Source organism: Diadema setosum, chromosome 18 (genome assembly GCF_964275005.1).
Source record: "Diadema setosum chromosome 18, eeDiaSeto1, whole genome shotgun sequence".
Classification (NCBI taxonomy): domain Eukaryota; kingdom Metazoa; phylum Echinodermata; class Echinoidea; order Diadematoida; family Diadematidae; genus Diadema; species Diadema setosum.
In genome coordinates, this window is record NC_092702.1 from 19,869,971 (window position 1) to 19,897,841 (window position 27,871).

The window sequence follows — 27,871 nt, forward strand, 5'->3', positions numbered from 1 at the left end:
TTCTCACCAATTAGGAAATGGAGGACACAGTCAAAGTTGCACTCAGTCACACTTTAAAGTAGTCACGTATTTGCACACACATTCACAGTGCCGTGCTTGTGACAGCAGTGCTTTCTGCTCCTGTCCACCACTCTCAAAAAAGAAGAAAAAGAATTAAAAAAAAATGGACTGATGACATACAAAACTCACTTTATTGACCCACTGAGCTATTTTCTCATATTTCTTGAAGTGATTCATGCGCATGTGTATTGTTCTGATGTGACCCTTATTATCCCAAAGTATTTGAACATGCACACATACTCACATCCATACACATACACACGCAGACACACACAGACACAAATATTAACTAGATTGTTTGTTTGTTGTTGTTGTTTTCATTCATTCATAGCACAGGACTCTGGCAATTTGTTGCAACAAACTTGTCTCGATAAAGCTGAAAACTCACTTGTGCATGCACTGCACAGCCTGAAATGTGTCTTGAGAGCAACTTGTCATTCATAAGAGCTGCCCAATATTCTTCCATGGAACAGAGCAAAAACCTCTGTATTGATGAACAAGTGATAACCTCTGATTGGTCATCTTATTTTAATAGTCCTTTTTGTGAACATTTACCCCACGTGCCTCGTGCCTGTGAAAGTATGTGGCATTGCATTTAATGATTTGATAAATTTGGTTTAAAGGTAGGGAATCCCATTTGCATGCCTTAAATGAAGAGTTGTATAAATACTGTGGTATGTTGAAGAGAGTATCATTTTAGAAACTCCCATAAAGTATTGAAAGTGGAAGGTAACATTTAGTACATTTTTATTGACCGTTAGATTTTGAATTGAATTTTTTTCGGGGCTCACCGTAAATTCCTGTACATTACTAGGCTACCTTTGCAGACCCATGCACTGCATGTGTGTCCATCGTGTATATTTTGTGAAGAAAGTTCATCAAAACTTACAAACATTTCCATATACATTCTTGCCACACACTCTATATGTTATTACATCAGCTCTTATACTTTTAGATTTGAGTTTTATAATACAGAAGACTGCAACAAAAAGGCTTAAGTGTGGCTGACACACAGAACTACTGAGTAGTTGAGTTTTGTGCATTATTCAAATTGTAGATAACTGTTGACTTCCAAATTTCTCAGCAGTGGCCTAAACAAGTCCCCTGAGGTTCATATTTAATGTTTTGCTGCATTTTGGGAGGTCTGTAAAAGGTATCCCCTACCTTTAAAGCAGCAAGCATCCAGTTTTTTCGATCAGGTATTTGGAAAATGAAATTGTGACTCCCGTCTTTTGCCTGTCGTCCGTTACAGACCAGCTTTTGATGAACTGGCAGTACACCTTCAACCTGTCGGAGAATGAGGACAAGAACTACACCAACATTGCCATGATGACGTCACCCAACAGCCCCAAAAGGGACATAGAGTTCCAGCTTCGAGTCAGCAACCCTTGTTACCTCAACATCACCTATACTGCCAGTGAGTCTCCGTGCTCCCCATGCATAATTGCATTGAAACTGGATTTTAGAAAGATAGAATTTCCTCCAATGCCACGTTTTATCCTCATAGGTCTAACTATAAATTTTAAACAAAGTTTGTTTTTTTTTTTTTTTCTGTTTGACACATGAAAGAGTATATCATTAAAAAAAAAAAAACTACAACAAAAATCTATACTTTAATCATATATAGTGTGAATGGTTTTATGTGTGTATATAAATACAGCCATCCTTGCTTAAAGGACAAGTTCACCTTCATAGACATTTGGATTGAGTGAATGCAGCAATATTAATAGAACACATCAGCAAGAGTTTGAGGAAAATTGGACAATCCGTTTAAAAGTCATGAATTTTTAAAGTTTTTGCTTAGTCACTGCTGGATGTGAAGACTACTACAGCTTATGATGTCACATGAGTACAACGATATGAAGAAAGTATAAGGAAAATTAAAGATATTTTCACTTTTCTCGCATACTAAAAGAACACTTGACTTCCCTCTTTCAGAAGGCAAGGGGGAATAATATTACCCTTAACATACGTCAGTGACAAGTCGGACAGATGTGCACCTTTTTCAAAAAGTAAAATTTTGTGAAATTCTTTTTATATTTTCCTTGTATCGTTGTACGCACGTGACATCATACACTCTAGTAGTCTTCTCATCCAGCAGTGACTATGCAGATACTTTAAAAATTCATGACTTTGAAACTGATTGTCTGATTTTCCCCAAACTTTCACTGTGTTCTACAAATATTGCTGCATTCACTCAATCCACATGTATATGAAGGTGGACTTGTCCTTTAAGTTGAATCCAAAGGGACCACAGACAAACAAACAAACAAACAAAAATCCTTTGACTTCTGTGAATTTGAACTATAACAATAGAATTATAAAAAAAATGTTGTTTTTTTTCAAGCCAGGGTAGAAGTTTTCTGCGGCGCAGCCAATTTTGTGCGAGGTCAGTGTATTCAAGGTTGACTGAGTATGTGTGTATTTGTGTTTAATGTTGGTTAAGTTGTTCAAATGTGCCGGTACTTTGATTGTAGGATGTGTCGTTCTTCAAATAAACCTCAGTTAACTAGTCATGTTGGGATCACCAACCTCCTGGATAAGAGATAATGGCCAAATAACCTACAGATGCTGATCAATGAAGTCAGAATGTTATTAGCTGATAACACGGACTTCAGAGAAAATTGAATAGTCTTTAATTTGCAGAGTGCCTTGACTCCATAGCTGAATGAATCAGAGCACAAAAAATTAATAAGATTCAAGTGAAATTTGCGAGTCTTATGACATGTGGGGCAGTATTTGATCTTGACCAGGCAATGGTAGCGTTTTCCATGAAGTAAAGTTATAGATAACTGGTGCTAATGAATTAAAAGGATGAAGTTTTGTTGAGATCAAAGTGGCGGACTACTCAAAATTCAATGCGGCCTATTTTGGCCTCTGGAAAAAAACAAATCGAAAAAAAATTCTGTCTCATGGTAAGGCGCCAGGGAAGTACTGCGCAAGCGTTTTGCGCCATTTCTGAACGCTCATTGTTCTCTGTACCGCTAAGTCGAACGCAAGAGAACTCAGCAATTCGATGTGCGACAAAGAGCTTTTGTTCTGCCGTGCTGATTACTCAACGAAGCAGTTCAGAATGGGGCTATATTGAGGAAGCCTTGACCGCTATGGAACGGGGCAATTAGCTATTGAATCTCCGTCTTTTGCAACATTCACTCTCGGATGTTTTTCAGCGAAGGAAAGGGACCAATACCAGTAGCCTGTTTGCAAAAAAACAGGACGCAAACAGAATTTAATACATGTTAATTGACAAGCATTTTCTTGTGTTTTGGTTTGTGATGTGTGTGTTTTCGTTTTTAGCGCATTTGTAAAGTTTTAGTTACACGAGTAATGATTAAACTGACATACCGATTCAGAAAAAACTTCTTTCGTCTTCGTAAGGCCCTTTTCTGCATCATGCAAACGCATGTCGCGTAGTTCCAATTATCTACTGATGTAATTACTCATGCCTTATACATGTTTTGTATTCTTGCTTTTCTTCATTCTTTGCTTTCTTTCTGCCTTTTTTTCCATTTCCATGGATTCATAAACCAGGGCTAGACATTGACAGTGGCCAAGGGCCACCAAAAACACACGTCGGTCCACCAATTACAAAAACACATGTCGGTCCAACAAAAAAAGTTGGATGTTTGCCTTTACTTTTGGGAGTGAACAGCAGTAACAATCGGCTCCGTAAGATGCTAAAATAAATGTCAGATGTTTTGTTTTAATTTTGGTAATGAATAATGTTAATATTCGACTCCGTATGATACTAAAATAAATGTCGGATGTTTGCTTATACTTTTGGAAATCAATAACGGTAAGATTCGGCTCCGTACGGTGCTAAAATTAATGTCAGATATTTGACTTTGCGTTCGGAAATGAATAAGGATAACATTCGGCTCCGGAAAATGCTGAAATAAATGTCGAATGTGTGCTTCAACGTTCGGAAATGAGTAATAATAATGTTCATTTCCGTACGATGATAAAATAAATGCCGGATGTTTGCTTTTACGTTCGAAAATAAATAGCAATAACATTCAGCTCCGGAAGATGCTAAAGAAAATATCGAATGATCCCTTTGACGTTCGGAAATGAATAACAATGATATTCAACTTCGTGTCACGATGATTAAATAAGTGTCGGATGTTTTTCGTTTCTAGATAGCGTCAAATATGGAAGGGAGGTAAGTTTCACATCGTAATTTCAAGTAATACGCGGTGAAATACGCGGTGCATGTGCTTTCAGTGGAATGCTCGAGATTCCTTCTTTGCGACACCCGACTTTTCATACTTACAGCCTCAAATACAAAAGGGAGTTCATTTTCCACTTGCAAATTCCATGGTACGTAGGTAGTACACGAGCAATGGAACGCATGAGCATTCTCTACATTGTGAATATTATAGATCGTTGAAAAGCGCATTCTCCTAAGTCGCAATTTCTATAGCGGACAAGAGAACAATAGCGCATGATCTCTTCGTGGAACGCTCGAAAACCTGTCCTCATTAAATCGGTAATGACTTCGTTCTTGCCTGTTCCGCAAACAATAGCGAGATTTCCGTTAGTCTTCCTGCGGAACGAAAGATAGCGCGCCTTTTGTTTCATTAAAGTATCCCGTTTTGAATGTGAGCAGAATGCCAGTGGAAAACTTCCCCAGCGCCTAAGAGCCCCTGACATTTCTTCTTGTGTCATCCTCACAGACGATTCGGACGGAGAGCAGACCGTAGTCGATGGGAGGAGGGTGAACTCGTTCTTCAAGATGAAGTTCTCCCGCTATGACTTCGACTTCACGGAGGAAGGCAACACCACCTTCTACATTTACCTCTCCAACTTCACCACCCCGTTCTCCTTTCAGGTCAGATATGATCCATTTTGGGAGCATTTTTTGTTGTTGTTGCCCAAACATGTTTAAAAGCGTGGAGTTGGTCTGTAGACAGTGTTGGTATGACTGGAAAGCATTGACTTATTGAGGTGAACGAGCAAGAAAGTGCACAATATTTCACAAACTAACCTCATTTGGTATTCATAATACACCTCTGTGAAGGAATGTACAAAACTTGTAAGATTACGATCAATTCAATATCTTTCTGGATTTTATTCAGCCATGATTGAAAAAGTCAATTAACCTTAAAACAGCCTATGATTTCAGAGAATCGACACTGTCTTCAGATCAGAACTCACATATGAGGTACATGTTGAAAGACAGCAAATTTGTTAATGCCAAAAAAGGACATTCAGAGAAAGCAGTGAATCATAAATGTATTTGGAAGGATGTAAGTCTTACCATTTATATTCTGGTGCAAAGTTGTTGCAGGGTTCTACAGGCCAAATAATGACTGAATCATTTTCTGCCTGTAGGTTATGCAATCAAGCCCCAATAGAGCTGTAAATCCATGTTTAGTAGTCTACATGATGTGAACTTACATGGTCGTGATATTGGAGAGTTGATAATGCAAACACAAACGTTGGTATGACTGCTATGTAGATAGTCGACACAGACCATACATCTCACAATTTCCAGTAGGAAATACAACTTCCACACACAAACACACAGTCATACACACACATGCACACACTTACAAAGTCAATATCCCATTTGGACATATTTTACCCCCAGTATTCCACTCTGTGTGTTTTGAAATCTCTAGCATGGAAGTGCATAGCATTATTGGTTTTCCTTCTTTTTTTTTTTCCAATCAATTTGTTTATTTCCGGCCTGATTCTCGTGTTCAAAAAGCATAATTTCAAGTGAATGATTAACAATAAATAGCGCCATATTCCCTTACTTTAGTTTCATGATGCTCTGTATTTATTAGTTGGCAGTATTTGAAGTGTGGTTATAACTCTTTGACTGGTTATTGCATTTTAATTTGACTTATTTTCTTTATTCCATTCCCCATCATATCTTTGTACATGCATTGATGTTATATTCTGGGATTTAAGATTTATTGTGTGGTTCGTGCTACTTAACGCACCGCTGCTCTTTTTCCACCATGCATGTTGATTGTGATGCTGGGTTACCTACAACCGTTCCTGGAATTGTGCCATCTTTTCAGTCAATCCAGTGCTCAACATTGTATGACATTTACGTTGAATACGCAGCGATATATATTTATATGCATTCCATTCCTGAGATATTTATTGTTTAATGAGAAAAGTTGTTTTGTTTTTGTTTTTTTTTAACTGCTGGAAACTGCTTACCCTTTGCAACACAGTCATTATTATTTTGAGTGATTATTTGATGAAGAGCTACATAGTGGCAGATTCTTTGAATTGTTCTGATAGGTGTGCAAATGATTGTCCATGAATTTTGACAGCCCCGACTGCTTTGCTGCGATGTTAGCAGCTATGTTTGGTGGGGATGAGAGAGGAACTGTTTTTTCCATCTTCTTTTCTTTCTTTCTTTTTTTGATGTGTCTATTTTATGTCTCCTTTCTCTCCTGTGTCTGTCTGTCTGTCTGTCTGTCTGTGTGGCTGATTGTTTGTCTGTCTGTCTCTGTCCGTCTCTCTCTCTCCGTCTCTCTCTCTCTCTCTCTGACATAAGATGCCTGTTCAGAGTTTGAAGTCAGCATTCTTATGCATCCATACTAATCTCTATTATAATCACGGCACTGCATCTCCAGTGTTGTGACTATTATGAGCCCCTTCTCCTTTTTTTCCTTCCATTTTCTTTCTTTCTTCTTTTTTTTTAATATTTTTTTTTAGCACATTCATTGTAGCCGACTGTTCCAAGGATTTTGATTCTTGGAACAGAGCTGACTATCTGTAGCATCATCAGCACATATGGCATGTCGTCATCAGCCTTGTTCATAATATCTATTCCATTTTTTCCTGACAAGTTTGCAGAGCTTTCCTGTACGAGGTGGAACTGCCAGTTCTTATTACACCTGGTTGAGAACTGGTTCCAAGTGTTTACATTGCTGATGGTGTGATTGGGATATCAAATGTTTCTGTAATTATGTCGTTTTCTTCTCTGGGGGTGATACTGAGATTAGGTCCGTGGGATATGATTTAACGTACATCACTCAGTGTACTGTCAGATCGGGTGTTGATGTTGACAATCACATTGAGAAATTGAAGAGGGCCATTGGAAGTCGGGAAAAGCAAGACTGGTAACATATATCGCCTTGTTAATTTCCCTAGCAATCTCTCCTTCTTCCTGATTAGTACTGTCAGTACTGTCTGTCAGTCTGTCTATCTGTCTGTCTTTCTGTCCCTGATTTGGGAATTATTTTCACCACTTGAAATGCATGTAACACACAGATATCTCCCTGATTTGCTGTGTGGAATCTCCCTGATTTGGATGTGGGAATGTTCGCAGACCTGGAAATACTGCATAGATGAACTGATGCACTTGTTCCATTTTTAAACAGAGTGATCTAATATAGGTGCTTTCAGATTGGCTTTATGCTTGTTACCTCCAGGTATTATCAAAACTAATTAATGCCTGTATTGTACGCCAGTATGTCATCTCTGCTAGGGGCATGCTTTCCAAGAGCTTAAGTTGAAATTACAGAGCCCAAGTGTTGTGTGCACTCTTCAGGGGTAAAAGGGTGGCAGCAAGTGGTTGGGAAGTGTTTTTTTTTCTTTTTTTTTCCTTTTTATTTATTTGCCAAAATATCCCCCCCCCCCCCCCCCGGCCTTACCTAAATTAAATGTGAACACAAATGAGGAGTTCAGTTGAGGGCGAAAGGGAAGAGCAGTCAGTATGGTGAAGACATTTTGTATTCACAGAAGAATGAAAAGATAGATCAGAGATATGTAACACTAATTTTTATACATATTTGTAAATTACTCGTCAAAATTATAGTCCTAATATCTGTTCATGTCTGGACATCAAATTCTGATTTTGATTTCCTCCCTTGTTAAACACACCAGCCTTTAGTGGATGTATGACAGCTAGCTGCAATTATCTTATCGGGTTGTATTGAGTCTAGTAGCATCTGATAAATGTCATCTAAAAACGTGAAGATAAAACTAAAATATATTTTAGTACTCATCCACATTCTTCATTCTTTCTTCCTCATGTCTTCTGGGGGAGGGGCTACGCTGTGTTTGATCCTCCTTCTTCCCCCCCCCCCTCTCCCAATATTTTATCCTACTTACTTCTTCTTTGACTGGAGCCAAAATTTCTCAATGGACCCCTCTACCAGACAAAACATTTACGCCCATTCTTTTCTGAATAACCAAACTTTGCAGCTGAGTCCACTTTCCGACCCTCCGATCATGATTACCACCTACCCTTGGGATGATCACACAAACGAAACTGAGGGCCCGTCACGCCACTCCACTCACATTTTTGTGGTGATATTTGGCCTGGCGCTGACCGTGATGGTCGTGGTCATTGTCATTTCCTTTGCCATTTTTGTGGCCAAGATTGCCTGCACGCTGTGCTCCCGTCGGCAGGGTACGCGGGTAAGTGCTTCCACACCCAACCTACGTACGACAAGGGCCCCCCCCCCCCCATAGCATCAGTGCTGACGGCTTACCCACCAACCATACCCCACGTTACTCTTCACTTTTCTCTCTTCCTGTGGCTGCTTTGCCATTAACATGTCCCTACTTGTGACTCTTTTGCGCTATGTCATAATTTATGTGTGTGTATATGTCACATTGCTGTGGTATGTTTACTCAGCAGCATATAATGGAAAATGCATTCAATATTGCAGTAGCAACATGATAGGGGCCCGCTCTCCCTATTCATGTTCAGAAGAGTGTTGCCCTCTGCAGTAGAGTCTGGTGTTTTCTGACTAACACACTTGTGAGTAATCACAATGCATCTACTCCTGAAGGATTGTTGTGATGATCATGTCAGTCTTCTAAATACTTTTATTGAGCTAAAATATTTCATTCAGTCTGTTTCTTACTCTGTTTTTCCTTTGAGAAAAAACCCCATGAATACTAACTTCATACCTTTCACCTTCTTCTGTAGTATTTTTAGCTCACCTGAGCCAAAGGCTCAAGTGAGCTATTGCGATCGCCCTTCGTCCGTCGTGCGTCGTGCGTCGTCCGTCGTGCGTAAACTTTTTACATTTTCATCTTCTTCTTGAAAACCCCAAGACCGATTTTCATCAAACTTGGCAGGTAGCATCCCTAGGGGGTTAGGAACTCAATTTGTTAAAATGGGCACCATGCCCCACCCAGGGGGCCCCCAGGGGGGCCTAAACCCCCAAAAATTAAGGAATCTGTAAAAATTTTCTTCTCTAGAACCAGAAGTGATAGAGCTTAGTTAATACTATGAGTTAGTACATTGATGACTGTAGTTTCAAGTTTGTTCATGGCAGAATCAGGGGTGCCCCCCTTGGGACCCAGGGGAGGGGGTTGGGAGGGGTCCTAATGGGGCCCAAATTGTACATTTTCATCTTTTTCTTGAGAACCCCTTGACCAATTTTCACCAAACTTGGCAGGTAGCATCCCTAGGGGGTTAGGATCTCAATTTGTTAAAATGGGTACCATGCCCCACCCAGGGGCCCCCAGGGGGGCCCAAACCCCCAAAATGAAGGAATCTTTAAAAATCTTCTCTAGAATCAGAAGTTATAGAGCTAAGATAATACTATGAGTGAGTACATTAATGACTGTAGTTTCAAGTTTGTTCATAGCAGATCCAGGGGTGCCCCTCTTGGGGGCAGGGGGGTTGGGAAGGTCCAAATGGGGGCCTGAATTGTACATTTTCATCTTCTTCCTGAAAACCTCATGATGGGTTTTCATCAAACTTGGCAGGTAGCATCCCTAGGGGGTCAGGATCTCAATTATCAAGATGGGCACCATGCCCCACCCAGAGGGCCCCAGGGGGCTCCAATCCCCCCAAATTAAGGAATCTTAAAAAATTTGGGCCCTTATTGTACATTTTCATCTTCTACTTGAGAATGCCTGGTCAAATTTTAGTAGAGCTCTGAATAATTTAGATTAGTGACTGCGTGAAAGGTGAACTTGCGATACTCAGGTGAGCGCTAGACCCGCGGGTCTCTTGTTGACTTCAAAATAGGCTGTGTGGTTGTCCGTTGGCATGAACTTTCTTCATAGAGTTTTCAGAATAAAGTGGTCGAACATATTACTTGGAGCAAGATTGAATCTCGTGGACATGTGCTGATTCTCCCATTGTGAAGAGCCTCATGTTGGGTAACCAACAGCCACCTTTAGCCATGCCTGTATGATGTGGAAACTCTCTGCATCTAGCATCCACAATGTGGAATTGTAGCAAATGGCTGGCATCCGTTGAATGGGATTACTTTGTGATTAAAATGGGTGAGATGCATTTGTCTAGCCAAAGGCTAATATTTAACAGTCATCGTAATAGAGACATGCTTGTGCAGCCTGTAGTGGTTTCATTTTTCACTATATCACATGAATTTGAATTTGTATTCATTGGATTAAAAATACAGTACCCTCTGACTGCTAACGACAGTTTTTAATTTCATTGGCGGAACATACATTGTGGTGGTGGGAATTTGTGACCGTCAAAAGATCATGCTAAAAAACAGAACGAACACACATACACACACACACACAAACGAGTCAAATGAAGATGCAGTGCCAGTTCCCTAAACATGCATGCTTCTCTAGGATCAATGATATGTTGTCCTGGTCTTAGAGTGGGGATAAGCTATTTCCTGGTTTGTGAATTGTTCTCAGGGTTATCCAGGGCTAAGGTTCAGCATGTATTGATTCAGAGCATCATCATGGTTCAATAAAAGGTGATGGGAAAAAATTACACTCGCTGATGAATAGCAAGATGAGAAGACAGGTGTAGAAGAAAGGGTTGTCTACTGTTGTTTCTATAAAACGAGAGAGAGCGACAGAAGGGGGTAAAGAAGAAGAGCACTCATTAATAAATGGAGAAATATGGAGATGAAGAGTTCTGATATCACTTTAAGGATCACATACTCTGTAACAGGCAACACTGCCTCTCCAGGAGTTACTTGTAACTGGGGCTAGGAATGAGATCTCAAATTTTGTGTTACCTATGCCTCCTCCCCTTCTCCATCACTTTCCCCTTTCCTCCTTCCCTTCATTCCGCCTTCAACCTGTTCACCATGTGACCGACTCCCCCCCAAACCCTGCCCCCCTCGATCCCACCCCCCCACAGGTTCCCATCCAGTACAGTGGTGACTTCCAGGATGTGCTAGAAGCCCTTATTGTCTTTATTTCCTGTATGGTCCTCCTCCTGGGCTTCATGACGCTCACGTGGCGAATTTACCAGCACCTCGAAATCCGGCGTCTGCGACAGGTAGTGTAGCCGGCAAACGTCGCCCGCCTTGCGATGCATTTTTCCCTCCCCTCCATGCATGGCACACTCCGGTTATACTAGCAGAATGATGCATCGTACTGCACGTTTTCCGCATACTCACATGAATGTATCTTGGTCCCTTCTGCATAGATATTTAACGGTTGGACTCGTAATACGGGCTTGCCTTGTTTGAGGTGCTTGTGCCCAGTGCCATCACATCCAATCCTTACGGTAGTAGATCTGTTCAAGGAATCACGCAACTTGCACCTGTGCTCATGTCAATTCGCTGGACTAATTTATGCCACAGGGTGAGACCAAACACCACAAGGTCGATGCGGGATTAGGCTGCCTAGTACGCTCATTCTGACTTTGGTGTGTGTAACCAACACGTTTGTCACTTCCTCACTGATAAATCCCAGCAGGTTACTAGTAGAGAGAATCAAGCAGTGGCATGTCCATACCAGGCCTGGGAATTGCACGGTGGCCAGTACCCGAACCCTGGTTTCCAGACATGTACATGTACCACCAAGCTTCCCTCAAACCACTAATTAGCCATCCATGTTGTTTGGGCTTCTATTAACCCTAAACCTGTCTTCCCTCCCCCTTCCCCCATGCCTTCCCCGGCGTAACAAATGGTAATGCCAACAAGCAGGCTCTGTACATTGACGTTGAGCCGGACCTCCTGCGTTACATTGCCGCAGCACTGGGCGCCTTCATAGTCACGTTGCTGGTGTTTTTCCTTGGCGTTCGTATCCAGACTTGCTTTGTAAATCGTCACCAACGGCAGGTAAGCTTCCCCCTTCTGAGTGCAGAGTGGCGCCCTCTCTTGTCCAATTACCGAGATAGCAATCAATTCGGGATGTGAGTTTGTTGGTTGTGAGTCTGTCTCTGATTGCACTCGTTTCTCCTTATTTCTGGCCTTCATCTTTCAACACTTTTATTTTCGATTTCTACTAACTCCTCAGGGTGTTTATCTGACTTGGTGTGCTGATAATCACAACTAATTTTATTTCCTTTCCATAATGTGGAACTTCTCGTAGCGCACAAATTCTTTCTTCACCCAGGCATTCATCTGCTTTGCTGTTTCAAATCTAACAATATTTCTTTCTCCTTTTAAGCAGGGTGCACTTTTTTTTTCTCCAGGTTGTTCATGTTGTTGTTTTTTTCCAGACTGGCTGATTTGCAGTTGCTTTCCTGTTCTTTAGGCAAACAACTTCAAAAACCCAAGCAATTGGCAGTGCCTCAAATCCATGAAAAAAAAAAAAGAAAAGAAAAGAGAATCGCTGCATTGCTACTCTGCCATGTAGTTTAGAGGGTCCTCATGAGAACGAGAGATCTTAGCATAGACTTCTATGACCATGGTGACACAATGGGATAGCAGTTGTCCATGCATTCATTCATTCATAATCTTTTCCCTCCCTACTCCTTTTGTGATATATCCTTTCCGGGTCCGCAAAGCAGTGCGTTCTCACCCAGGCCCTTATGGTGTTTACACTGCTCCAGTTTCTAATCGTCTTCTTCAGCTGCTTTCTTTTCTTCCTGCTCTTCTTTGTGCTGGGCTGGAAGTTTAAGCAGCGGTGCGATGCGTTCAGACACCGGCAGGTACGTTGCCTCCATGCCCATGTGTGAACGTGTGTGTGTTTGTGTGTGTTAGTGTGCGTGCAGGCGTGCAAGAGTGCATGTGTACGTGGGTGCACGTGTCTGTGAGTTTGCGTGTCTGTGTAGATGCCAGGGAGTGGGAGGTTGGCAAGTGAAGGAAAACTGGGCGATGAATATTGTAGCTGGTGTAGCTCAGTAAAAGACGTGTAACACTCCTCCCTAAAGCTACCCCCTCCTGCTTGTGTCTTGCGACTGTAGCACCATCCATCGGTCTAACAGGTTATTGCATGTTCACTGTCCATTTGAATTTGCCTCATAGTCCAGGAATGCAACTGTTTGTAGTCATATGGAACTTACCTATAGTTTTCATAACCTTTTTCAGATATTTTGTATGTTTTTTGTGTGCATTTGTTTTTTATTCATACTATTTGCTTACTGCACTACTAATGTCTTCCTCTGTCCTTTTACTTTGGAATGTATGGAACTTGTGTATCTTCTCTTTTAAATAGATATCTATATGTAAACTTTGATTTAATACTGTACCCTCTGTGTTTGTAGCAGATCTACCAGTCCTTTCCATGAAGACAACTGTGACTATTTGTGAGTGCATGCTGCATGCTCAGTGTGACTGCCTCCGTAATTTTTGGCAAAATTTCCCCCAGCAGCCGACTTCTTGTGCAATTTGTGAACCTGTTTCCGATGTGTGTTGGCGCAAAGATGTGGGGCTAGAAAAATTGTACAAATGAGAGTGGTCTCTGCCGAAGCATGCATTCAAAAATAAAGGAGATCCGTGTGGCGCCTGTTTTAGTCTAATATCAAACTTGACAACATGCACAAATGCTAGCGCAGCCATGTGGTGTTGCCCAGTCTGCGTATCAAATAGACAACTTATCTGTGGATAGCACCAGACGATCATCTTCCAGTGTTTGTACACACATGACAAGGTACCAGATCTTAAATGAAAGAAAGATATTATTCAGAGGGGTGAAGGTTCAGGTGCGAGTTTCTTCACTTTGTCTCCCTCTACAAATAAAAGTTGCGATCTCAACGAATTTAATTTGTAGAGGGAGACAAAGTGAAGAAACCCATTACCAGATCTTCTTAACGTTACAACATGTGCAGAGTTTTACCTTTGTAGAAGACTTGAATTCTCCCTCTACTTTTTAAGTCTAGTGGAACAAGAAATTAGGCTTATCAGTTTTCCGTGGTGTTAGTGTCACAAACTTATATACTGTGGAAGATGGCTACATAAGCAACATCTCCGTTACTTTTACCATTTACTTCTTCTTGAGAGACAGTTTTGAGAGGGTAAATGGGGATGAAATAATTTGCAGGTCGTTGTAGACATCATCCTCAGTAGATGATATGGAAATAGGTAGCTATTTTTAGAGACACATTTTTAATATATTGATTGTGAGGGACAGATCATGCTTTTCTGAAGTTCCGTGTGACTTGAGAGAGGTTGATTGTTAGATAAGGTTCATAGATCAAATGTTAAGCTCTGTGTAAGAAAATTTGCTCTGAAAACCGAAAACTCCCCCAAAATGTTGGCATCAATAATATATGATTTTGACAGTTTTTTTTTTTTTTTAGTAATGGAGTATATTCATGTAGATTGATGGTTAAGCTTCACTTTGCTCAGTTCAGAATATCCACTTTGGAAAGCAGCCAGCCACATTCTTAATATTGACTTATTGTCGTGTGTTTCACCTTCAAGTCGTTTTGTGTGTCAAGGGTATGTGTGATCACAGTGTATTGTCATTTTATTTGATGTCACCTATGCTGTTTGTTGCTCTGTGCAATCTGAATCGGACGATCTGTGCCAAGATTTTATTTTCTCCCCGTGGTTGTAAACCTTGATGTGCAGAACTGCCATGCAGGCAGACTGCCTTACTTTGATGCATATTTTACGCTGGCATTCCTCAGCAAATTGTTTCTATTTTTACACATCAGTTGTGCCCGAGTGATTTACTTCAGTCTGTGAACACCCCTTCCTGTGCATTGGATATATTTTTGCATACAAATCATTCAGAGACCCGTATAGTCATGCATGCATAATCATACACACAAACATCAAAGTCTTCCAACAGTGCACCGAAGAATATCACAACCATAAACACATTCACATGCACATCACAATCCCAACACCCGTTCAAGTGACACACACCCTTGTGAAAATGTTTCATCGACAGTTGCTGTATCATTCTTGCTTCAGATACATTGCAGCGATAACATTGCAGACCCAGTGGTTCTCTAACTTTGAACGTCAGTCACTCTTCCGTGGGAGATGATATTTGTGTGCTAGAAAGTACTGAATGACAGAATACAAACAAACATTTCGGGTTGCTGAGATTCAGCCCATACAATCCTGTAGAAGTAAAAAAAAATCTAGATGTAGGGTGATGATTGTTTTTATAGCAGACATGTTTTTGATGGGTCTTTGGTCCAAAGTGTCCATGACTCTGTCTTTAAAGTGGAGTAGAGCTTCATGTTCACATTTAATCTAATACAGTGTAATATTTGAAATCAAACAGGAAGAATGCTCACATGTTCATTGCAATTTGAATGTAAGTTTGATAAAGTTATTCAGGCTTAAAGAGTCATCGTGTGGTTTCTTCTTGTGCATGAGTATGCAAAATGAAGAATGCATACATTTGGCATCCAAATTTTGCAGTAGCCCTTGATATGGCATGTATAGATATAGATGTACAGTTGAACCTCTCTTATCCGGCCTCCCTTTATCCGGATCTCTCTATTATACGGACGCAATCTCGCCGTGATTTTTTTAAAAATAATTACGGGAGGAAAGGGGGATTCCCAACTCCTTGAGAACTCCTACACAAACACACATGAATAACATATTACTTCCAACATGATTAACATACATTACATCAAATTTCCTTCCAAATTGCTTACCTTCAGACATTTTAACATCCCCAAACATCCCCAAATGTAACAATAAAAAGGTTGCAGTATACACATTACTACATGTGGTACTACAATGGGCTACATCAGTACATGTGTATATATATGTACATGTATAAAGCATTGAGTCTCCCATATCCGGCCAAATCCCTTATCCGGATGAGCCCCGGTCCCGACTTGTCCGGATACGAGAGGTTCAACTGTAGTTGCACAAGAGGCCAAGTATCAAGACAATATGTGAGACTGATTTCAAGTCAAACAAGAAAGTGATGTGTTCAGAAAGTTCAATCCAAGCTATTTATTGACATGCAAGAGTCTTTCTCCATTTTATCTACATTTGATGTACAGAAGTAAGATATTGAGATAACTTCTCAAAGCATATTAACCCTGATACATGATGTGTATTTAATATTGAACTCTTAAAGTGAAAAGCTACCCTGGTCCATTCACTCTTCAGGATAACTGGAAGTGCAGATGAGTGGTTTTTGTTTTAATCGTTATCTTGAGATCCCGTTCGCTGCTGTCGGTCGGCAGTGTTCTCACAGAGTTGACGAGGATGCAGTCGTATGGATTGTAGTTTGGCCCTGTTAACTCACTTGTTTCACCCACACCAATGTGATCAGCTTGGGATTTTCATGAAATTTGTGAAGACCTTGCACAAAGCACTCCCATGGAACCATTTGGTTTTATTTCTCTACCGTCTCCATGTCCTGTCTACTACAGTCACCTTTTGTGTTTAATTTGCTATTTTTCTCCCTTTCTCTCACTCTCTCTCTTTAGTTTTTGTTTCTTTCTTATCTCATTTAATTGATGCAGATTGACACTTTTATGCTCATTGGTGTTGATTTCTCTGTCTTGTGGTTTTCATGCTTCACATATGTCAGACTGTCACTCTGAGTCTGATGGAACTCTTCTTTCATTTGTTTGTTTTTGTTTTGTCAACTCAGTTGTTGGTTCCTCTTGTTACAGAAAATAAGGAGAAAGAGAGAGAAAAAACGACAAACAACAGCTTAAAAGCAGGTGGTGTGTAGTGCCCCATAACCAGTGCAGTCATACCACAGCCCATGTCATACTAGGACCCGAGCTTGAAACACTTAAAACCAAGGGAGAGGGGTAGTCAGATGGGTGCATCATTCTGTAATCCTTACCTCCCTTTGGCTGTAGGTGACCCAGTATCACCCCCTCCTAAACTGGGTGACTGTACTGGTGGCCTTCTTTGTCTGTTTCCTCACACTGCTGCTGATCTTCCTGGCTGGCCTCAAGCTTAAGGACCGCTATGACCACCACCACCGGAGACGGGTGAGTTAACCAACCCCCGCCCTAAAGGAGGCACCCGCCAGAGTCCCTGGTTCCGCAGGAGACCCGTGCTGTGTGCAACCCAGAGGCGGAATCTGCTCCCCCTATTTCTGCTTCCCTCTTCATCACTCTAACCCCTCACCATCTTCCATTCTCACTCGGGCGGAGGTATGCCGGCTGCTGCGTCTCTCTCTCCGCGCAGGGAGGGGCCGGTATCGAGCAGGATGCTAATGTAGTGTCATCATTTGGTCCCCTTTAGGCGACCCCGTTCCAGCCTTACAACGTCTGGCTGATCATGGTGGCCTTCGTTCTTAGCTTCCTTGCAATTCTGTCCATCTTCGTGATTGGGCTCAAGTTCAAGGACCGCTATGACCGCTACTACCGATTGCGGGTGAGTGCACTGGCCAGCGACGGAATAGTCGTGAGTTAGTGTGCCATGCTTGTCGCCCATTGCTTCGTCAAACACCCGGTCATTGCCCTGCAACATTTCACCACTTACAAATTATTAAAGAGACAAGTTAGATGGGGGGGGGGGGGGGGGAATTAAGCGAAATGGATAGAAGAACAAGATTTGATAAATATGACCATGAGTTACACAGGTGATATCTCCATTTATTTAAGTTGTAGATAGAGACATCCAAAAGTATTTTAAAGAATTAGTCTTTTAATCGAGGAAAGGCAATAACTTAGAAACAACTTTAACATGTAAACCAGAGAGAAAAACCAATTTCACAAGTTTGTCAAGAAGGCTGCTTATGCAAATTGATTGTGCATCCAGTAAACCTGTCCTTTTTCCCAATGCCTTTCGAGAATGGTAGAATGTATTTATGAAAATTTCCAAAGAATTAAATTACATTTGCCACAAACTGGTAGATGTGACAGATTTTTGTGGTTATGAATCTCCTCCACCACATGAACCATAGAATCTGTAGTGAAAGGAACGGAAAGTCCACAAAAACAAAGTAGTTACCTCTGATATTAGGAAATTTTTGTTGCTGTGGGAGGGGCAGGGATTAAGAGCTTCACAAAGCTGTCGGTGGTGTTAAGAAACTGAGACATGAACTAGCTATTGGTTTTACTCCAATTTTCTTGTGATGTCATGACAAGCTTTAGCCTTCTGATGCGAGTTATCCCCAGTTTTACTTCAGAATTGCGTAAAACATCACATCATCAAATTGTTATCAAATTGCAAAGTCATTGCATCTGACAGTGGGCGATTAAGAGATTGACTTCAGTGCACCCTTCTCTTCAAATGCTCACTGGTCACTCTAAGACGGAAGTTCCCGATGTGAATTCTATGTTCATAGTGTAGATAATTGGTTGTGTAGTCAGGCTTACTGCATCCAAGCTGTGAAGAGCCCGTCCACCTGCCTACCCCAGCCCCCTACCCCCCACAAACTCTCAAGTGCTCTTCAGGTGGAGGCTACCATGTTTAGTATAATAATCACTTTTTGTTGGCCCAAACATCAAATCAATCAAGCCAAAAGGGGCAGGAAGCCACACGTGCAATACACCACCAAGCTCGCTACAGTCAGTCATGGCCAGGTTTGCGATCGCCCTTCATCACCCTTTCGAATTTCAAACGCAATCATGCTGCCCCATCGCGGCTGCGAAGTCTTCACGCAATCATCGTGATACAGCACAATATGAAACCTCCATCATGCCATATCCAAACACAAACTCATCAGAGAAATAAGCATCATCTCAGGAATTCCAGAAGCCAGACCTGGGGGGCATTTCATGAAGTCTTTTGGTCGGATATTTTTCTGACAAACTGTTACAAGCTACTGAAATGCTTGCATCTCACTGGTTGAGAGCAAATTTGTCTGACAACTTTGTCAGACATAATGCTTCATGAAATGCCCCACAGTTCAGTCTGTTCTGAGGCACCATCACAATCACAGTACGTGTCTTTCATTAGGCGTGTCTTTATCAGACCGAACTTAAAGATAATAAAAAGTTTTGGTATTACCTCAAAAGTTTCCCTGAATTTCCTTGTCTTAGTTTGTGTTTCAGGTTAAAGTACCTTTCATATAACTAACACTGTGAGACTTACTCGCCCGAAAGTGCTCTCATGTCTTAGTAATCATGCAATAATGGTTTCGTGCCAGAGCCGCCGCCGTACGGCGGCGAGGTAGTACACGTATTGTACGAAACCATGTGTGCATGATAACTGCGACCAGCAGCGTGCAGCCCCATACGCATACTGAGTAGCTAACTGCGACCAGCAGCCCCATACGCATAGCTAAATGGGGCTTCGCATTGTAGCTTACAGGATCATGACAGATTCAGTATCGCGGGTAAATATCAACTTAAAATCCAAAAATTTCTTCAATTTGAAGACTTACCAGTTAAGTTGAAGTATTGAAAACAGGCTTCGGGCAACGTTTGGTTTTGCCAATAGTCCCTTTCTGTTCGAATTGATGACTGAATGTGACTCGGTCGAGAGGACCTTGGGAGAGCTACACTGAATTGACGGCCAGCACATGCGCACTCAAACATCTTATCCGTTCATGGATTTGAAATTTGTTCGCATGTGATGTGTACGTATGCGCTGGCCGTAGTAATCAGTGTATGTAGCTCTCCCAAGGTCCTCTCGACAGAGTCACATTCAGTCATCAATTCGAACAGAGAGGGACTATTGGCAGAACCAAACGTTGCCCGAAGCCTGTTTTCAATACTTCACCTTAATTGGTAAGTCTTCAAATTGAAGAATTTTGTGGATTTTAAGTTGACATTTACCCGCGATACTAAATCTGTCATGATCCTGAATGCTACAATGCGAAGCCCCATTACGCTATGCGTATGGGGCTGCTGGTCGCAGTTAATTGCATGATTACTAAGAAATGAGAGCACTTTGGGGCGAGTAAGTCTCACAGTGTTAGTTATATGAAAGGTACTTTAACCTGAAACACGGAAATTCAGGGAAACTTTTGAGGTACCAAAACTTTTTATTGTCTTTAAAACTAGCAGGCTGTTTTGGGGTTTGGGGAAAATAGCCCAATATTACGAAGGTGCTTCTTCATTAGCTCGAAAACCAACCTGCTTGGGAAATTAGCCTTGCGTTGACATGTGTGTACTTTGCATCCTTACTTGGCTCAGCTCGGCATGCAGTTCGAAAGTGGTTTTCCCAGTACGATGGGATCAAAAAAGTTTCGGGCTGATGGAGATTAAACCCAAATAACGCACCAATTGACAAATTAACGTGTTATTTCATGAACTAGACCAAAATTTGGGGGAAAATTATCTCAAGCAGGGAGAAAACTATTTGCGTCTTCATTGCAGGTTAATTTGATGTGGGGTTAATTTCATAACCACAAAATAGCACACTATATTGAAACTTCGGTCTGATGAAGACTGGCCTATTGTCACCATGTTCACACGGTCACACTATCATCGATGATAGGCATACTGACTTCTAAATACGAATTACAATCACACAATGCTTATCATCAGTTATAGGACTTGTAGTTAACCATTAAAACAGAAAGTTACACTCTAATAATGAAATTCAGAAGTGCTGCACGCCATATGCAGTGATCCCCATTTCATCCTTACCGAGTGTGATATGTGCTCATTTATGAGAAGTATTTCAGCACTCATAGGGGTCAAGCCCGACACTTAAAGACGGTGCCCTTATTATTGATCTGGGTACAGAGGCTAACCGCAAGAATTCTTTTGGTTAGGAACATCACGTCAGTGTTAGGTTAGCTAATTTCGAGTTCCGTTCACATAGTTACAGTTTAGACACCGCTGTCAAGAAAGTTAGCTAACTACAAGGTAATTAAAAGCAAAGGCAGCTCCGCGTGAATCCAACTAGTATTATCATAGATGATCCAGCGTACAAAGTTTAGTGAAGTGTCAGAAAGGCCTTTTTTTTTCTTCCTACCATATCTCAAGTCTCTAAATAGAATAAATGTATGTGTAACAGACAGGCACCATCTTGGTTATTACGATGGTGTGATAATGAGGAAAATAGGAAAAGAAAGAGTTTGGAGACAAAAATGGCTAGCTGAAGAATCACGCAGTTTGAAATGAACTTCACAAGCATTGCATTTTTCAAATTCTTCACTTATGCCGCCATCGTAGTGTTATTTACCATTGTAATTTCACAAGAGCACACACATGTACAAGGTAATGTCTGGGCTAATACACTGGTACAATTGAAAAGAACAGTCCACCTTAAAAATGTCAACATTACTTCAGAATTGTAAGAATTGTTCCATTGAGAGAGGTACACGTGTATGATTATTAGTAAGAAGTCTTATCACCACAAGATTGTTCATCCCCCACCGCACACAGATGTTTTCTGCAATTAATCCATCATGTTTTTTTCATGGCTAGTTCTTGGACATTGCCACCTTATGCAGTCAGAACAGAGTACTGCACTTTTGGTAGAGGAATGATATTTGATGTTCAATGGGAATTATCATCCTACTGGATACCCATTTAAACATTTTATGTATGAGCTACATTGCTTTCATATCATTGACTGTGAGGACAAAGGTAGGAATTTACATGTCGATAAAGTACATAGAGACCAACAGAAAAAGAGACGTGAACTAAAGCCTAAAGGTGATTTTGATAGAGCATGTACATGTATGGACTTTTGCATTTAAGATGCAGCAAAAGGTAGTATGTACTACATGCACGGTATACCTGGTATTTAAGCATTTTACTAGAACACATGTTTTAGTGGGATTTTAAGGTGATTTTTTTTTTTTTTAATTGATGATGAGATCGTATGAAAATTGGTGGAGTAATACACAAAAAGTGCATCACAAATTTGTCTTGTTTTCGTGCTAGTGAATGTTGCAAGATGGTTGCATGGAGAGAAATATCTTTGCTGTAATGACAAGATCATTTAATTTTTGCATCAGCAGTTCCTTCTCTCCCTCGTTCTGAGAACAACATTTATGACCCTCTTGCATGCAGCCCATGAAACCCAGATTACATTATGTAATGATGTTTCGTTGGTATTATTTTCTAAGATGGGCAAAACACACATTATTCCTTTATTTATTTCCTAATTGGGCATTGCCTTGAATTGGCCATTTATCACTTTGTAATTAAAAGTAAAAGTTAATTCAAGCTGTTATGTTAGTCTTACTCCATATAGAGCAAATTATTCATTCTTATCCATTGCCAATTTTACCTCGTGAAAATGGGTGCCTGGTAAACGTTCTGAAAAAGAGACCAGCTAAGTACAGCAGTGGAAATTAGGGACCGCCGAATTCACCTTGTTAAAAGCAGTACCGTGTTGTAAGCGAGCGTGTTATAATGGGATTTCCCTTAACTTGTATTAACGTCAACTTTGAAAATGGTGCTGCCTTACACTTCAGTAGTGTTGCTGACACTATGTTGTTGGCTAGCCCATCATGAAACATGCAGCGTAATCTGTCATCTGCGTTGCATACATGCTTCGGGGGGGGGGGGGGGGTTAGGGTGGGGGGTGAGGAGGAGGGTCCAACCTGGTCATGCTCATTGACATTGTACGTTGTCACGTGGCAAGTCATTCTCTTCAAGTACAAAAAAAAAAAAAAAATGTTTGTGTGTTAACCATATCTGCTCCTGCTCCATTTCGTGATTATTATTTTCACCATCCAACTTCAAGTCCTTTGGTCCTCGCAATAATGCTTGTGAAAGCTCGTGTCACACCTACACATTAAAGGGTACGCCAACTCCAAAAGGACATATAAGGCATCTTGAACCTTTTCCCAAGTAGAGGATAAAAAAAAAAATTGCAGTTACCATATTTAGGTTTGTAGGGCAAATTATTTTCAAGATGATATATCGTTGGTCTTATGCCAAAAGGACCTTAAACCACTTCCACTGTTATGCCCAAAGGCCCTTAATGCTATAGACTTTGTACACTATTAGTGCCCTGTTGGCATAACAGGGGAAGTTCTTTAAGGCCCTTTTGGTATAAGGCTGACAATATATGTGTATAGGTGCTATAAAGTGATGTGGACCTAAGCCATGGGAGATATAATATGCAGCCAATTAGTAAACAGTGGTGTATGCAGCATGGTGATAAATTGTTTCGTCCTATAAACTTCCAGGGTCCAATCATAATGCAAGAATTAGACCAGCTTCTTAATGCCCAGAAAATGATAATTTGCATTTTGCTTTATGCATGTTTGTTTGATTTGTTTTTGCTGAGAAATGAAGATGTAACTCTGTACTGTTGTTGTTGTTGTTTTTTTTTTCTGGAGTACTAGAAACCAAGGTACTCAAGTCAGTTTGCTGTAATTTCTTTTACCTGCGTGCATCCACTCTACTGTATTCAGCTTTTACCTCTATGACATGCTCGTCAAGTTCCAGCATCTCTCGCAGCAGCAGCAGCGTGCATCAACTGTTGAATGGCCAGCCATAGGATTTAGGCTAATTCTTCAAGACCCTCAGTGATTTCATATATCATAGGGAAACAGTAACAGACATTTCTTATACATTTCATTTCAGAGTGATTGCATCTGTGGTTGTTTTGTATGTTGTTTTTTGTTTGTACATTTGTTTGTATGACTGTTTTTTGGGCATTTGTTTGTTGGCTTGTTTAGCCATCTATCTGTTTGTTTTGTTGTTCTGCCAAGATTCGTGAAGGGATTTTACCCAAAGGATTTTAGTGAGAGGGTTTTATCGATGTTTGACGGTATTTGTTTGTGAAGTTATCCACTCTAAAGAAACACAACACATCATTCACACATAACACTCGCAGGAAAGTGATGTCTGTGGTACACACACCTTTTGTCTTCACTGCTTTCATCCGCTCTGCTGCCCTCGCTGGCCATGTACGGTCATGTTGGCAGTGACAGCTGGTTGTGTCTAGTTTGTCCTCACACAGAATTCCATTTTCTCACTTTTGTGTACGTCTGATAGGAATAAAGAGAAAAACAAAAACACATGAAGAGCACTTTGCGTCTGTGTTTGTGGTGTGGTATTCACAATTTGTTGACCTCTCGTCTCTGAAGTTGTATTTGTTCATTTGGTTGTTGTTGTTGCCATGTTGACATTCAGAGTTTCTTTTGTCTCTTTGGTCTGTTGTGTACTATGTTTCATGTGTGCTGTCCATCTGACCCACAAGAATATGATGCACAAGGTTGTACTTTGCTTAGAATGAGAGAAAGAACAACCTACAGGCATTATGTATGCTCCTCTGGAAGAAGTGCCGACGTGATGACCTACATAGTACACTAGTTCTGTTGCTCTTCCTTTCGTGTTTTTGCTTCTCCCTAACCCGTGTTAAAACGAGTGAGAATTTCACATTTGCCCACTCTTTTAAAACATGCATTTTCTGTGGCTTTGTGCTCTATCTTTTATGTGTGTGGTGGTTCAATAACATTTCTCCATTTCCACTTTAATCCTCTGTATTTCCTTCCACTTGGCAATATCATAGCACATCCAAGTGGCACCCTCAACTCGTATTTATGCCATTGATTTAGTGTATTTAGCCTTGCACCCAACTAGCAATGTGTGCGCACTGTGATCACTGCTGTGTAGGTTTTCTTTCTTTTTGTCTGCATGCTCTTTTTCACATTGCATGTCCTCATAATGTGTGCTTGACTAATCAGTTTGTAGTACACTGTATACGCCATATATTTCGGGAGTGTGAATTATCGCGAATCGGGAATTCCCGACGATTTCACGAGTGGTTAAATTCGCGATCGTGGAGTCCTATACTGAATGAAGAAATGTACACGCGTACGTCAAATTCACATCGAAGATAGAGTCGATATTTTTGCGTGTCTTTAATTTCGCGTATGGCACCCGACTCGGGAATTTCGCGAATAGCACCCGACTCGGGAATTTCGCGAATAGCACCCGACTCGGGAAATTCGCGAAAATAAAAACCTCGCGAAAATATTCGGCGTATACAGTAGATGACTAAAAAGTCTAAAGGTGCATTCACACACCTACCTTATTGCACCTGTGAAGTACAGTGAATACTGTTTAAAAATGTTATATCATCCTGCTTGTGTTCAGAAATTGTGATAGGCTGTACGAGGATGAATAAAGTCTTTGTGACATGGTGGCCTGGATTGACAAAGGTAGCTTTAAATCAAATCAATGGTTAGATTTAGTCAGTGGATTACAAAAAGCATGAAATTGGCATTCTGACATCTTGCACATATACGCATGTCAGCATGCATCTGTTTGTGGATGTACCCTTGGAGTACACAATGTGTCACATGCAGTTATGCAATGACACTTTGCATAATCCGTGGGCTAGATTTAAACATTAGCCTTAGTTAATTTTGGCCATCATGTCTGCAGCAACAAAGGTCATACTAATTCTGCACAGTCTATTTTTCTGAACATTTTGAAATGAATGAAATATCATGTGCTAGATGTTTTCCCATCAATTAAAAAAAAGGAAGAATAAAAAAGTAACATTCATTCAAATTTGTCATGTGAAAAGATATGGAAGCTAGAATTAAGTTCAATTCAATGCATGATGAAGGAGACGATTGTGATTAGAGCTATATGATCAGCAGAAGATACAAACAGACTTGCCCAAAATACATTTGCATTTGAGGTCAGATAATGCAGCATAAACATATACATGTATGCATTGTTTCTCGAAGTTGAACCTGCCGTTTTATTCAAGCTGAATTAATGGTAAATGTTTGTGATTGATTTGTGTCTGACGTCCCATATTCTTACAAGACACGTTTTCTCTTCTCCCCCCCCCCCCCCTTTTTGTAGCAACGGGCCGTGGAACTAGCAGTCATGGCCAGTAGGCCTTTGCTTCCATCGACGTAGAGATCAGCAAGTCGGCCCCACCCGACCTAGTGGCAGAGTGTCGTGTAAGTACTCTTCCTTCTCCATCCTTACCCCCTTCTTCAGTCCTTGTCCCCAGCTGAGGTTCTCAGTCAGGAATGAATTAGTTCCTCCGGCAGTATCTGCAAGACATGTGGCTCACTTGATCCCACTTGATCGCCATATGGTTGTTTGTTATTGTTATGTTATTGTTGTTGTTTTTTTTCTGTTTGTTTGTTTGTCTGTTTTTTGAATCATCGACTGGTGCTTGATTTATGCCTGACACACTTTGCATCAGGTACCCTACCAAATTTCCGGTGTATTGTTCCAATCATGTGATCTCTGTGAACTGGAATAGGGAACAACTACCCATACTCTTGGTGCTTGACATTGAAAGCATAGGAAAATTATTGCCAATTGCTAGAGATGTTAATTTGCAAATTGTCAAAATGGGCACCCAAATTTCAGGCTTGCTTCCTCGAAGAAAAAAAAATGGAATATACAACAAAATATTCAGAATTGACCAAAAGTGTCCAAAGAGCTAAAGGGATGGTACATGAAGAGCTTTACTGCCAGTGATACTGATAGGACAGTTGAAGCAAGATATAACAGCCAAAGTCATCAGCATCAAACTAATGCTCCTCATTTATTAATTCATCATTATGTGATATGCTGAGTGACATGTGCAGAAACATTTAGGTCATGTGTTGCACATTCTGGTGGAAATAGTTCTGAAGGCATGATAACAAGTTTTGTAATGATTGCTAGTATGTATGAATGTGCCATCGTTTAAGGGGTCAAAAGGCTTTGCGATTCTTATATGCATTGTTCTGCAAGAGGTATTAAAGCATAGAGTGAGAGGGTACATCCAATGTCAATTAATTAGATTGTAGCTTAGATCTTTGCACCATCACTGTTCCGTTGGTCAGTGTTAGAGGTTTTAAGCATTTCTAGAGTGTAGTGTTTATACATGTAATGTCTGAATGACCTGAGGTACTGGTGTGCACTTTTAACATCAAATAATTTGGCTTATCCTGTGTTCTTACAGAGCAATCAGCTGTTAACTACTCTTGAGCCATGCAGCGACAATAAGGCGGGCATCATGACTGTACTCATGCAGCTGCCCTTAGCAGAGGGGGACGCAGCGCCCCCGTATGGTCAGCCACGCCTCACCCTTGCCTCGGCCCTCATCCAGCTCAAACCAAAGAAGAGCGAGCTGCGGGAACAGAGGGACAGGGAGCGGGAACAGCGGGAGCGGGAGAGGGAGCAGCGGAGCCGGGAGCGGGAACAGCGGGAACGGGAGCAAGGGCCGGAGGGACAGGGAGCGCCCCCGTTGCGAACGGCCCCACTGGCCCAGCTTCCCCCTGATGACCCCCTGACGGTCAGCACAGTATCTGTGCTATCGGGGGGCGAGGATGCCAGGCACATACGACACTACGCAGAGTACGACAATCCTGCGATGGTATAACGTCCAAGAGAGTCCTCCCCATATTCCTCTTCTTCCTCCTAGTCTGGATTCAAGGAGATTTGATTTTTCTCTGGTTCCTGTTTGCTCTGTGGACGATGGTCGCAGGACCCGGGCATCTCGTGTTGTCCTCTCTTCACTGTTGATGTCCTTGCATTCCCTCCATGGGGGTTTGGTCTTGACTGTGACTACATCCTCCTTCTAAAGGATTCTTAAGCACAGAGTCATGCAGCGTGAAGCAAGAATGACACTATAACTTCAAAGTTTATTCATTCCGAATTGAAGAAAAAAGAAGTTAATTCTTATATGTGATCTGTCATGAAATTTCCTGTTTGTATTTCTGCCTCAAAAGGTTCGTCAGATTCACTGTGACAGGGAATGTGTGGAAAGTAAATGCAATTGCAATATGATGTAAGGAGAGTTTGATGTCACACATTGTGTAAAGGAACTTGCTCTGAAATCAGTGCATATACCACTGTATGCAGGTTTCTTTCCATTCTCTTGTTTGAATTTGTGGAGGTGCAGATTTCTACGTTTCAGGGTTGGATTTATTGAATGCACGCAAA

At 41.1% G+C, this 27,871-nt stretch overlaps 1 protein-coding gene across 1 annotated transcript in view; it reads left to right on the top strand.

The window, feature by feature from the left end:
- Positions 1-27,530, top strand: part of LOC140241561 (attractin-like protein 1) — a 116,959-nt gene extending 89,429 nt beyond the window's left edge. Inside the window, 6 exon segments of the mRNA XM_072321298.1 lie at positions 1,313-1,477; positions 4,737-4,891; positions 12,725-12,865; positions 25,787-25,823; positions 25,826-25,887; positions 26,889-27,530. Of these exon segments, the coding sequence (XP_072177399.1) occupies positions 1,313-1,477; positions 4,737-4,891; positions 12,725-12,865; positions 25,787-25,823; positions 25,826-25,887; positions 26,889-27,308 (980 nt within the window). The 3' untranslated portion in view covers positions 27,309-27,530.
- The last annotated feature ends 341 nt before the right edge of the window (positions 27,531-27,871 follow it).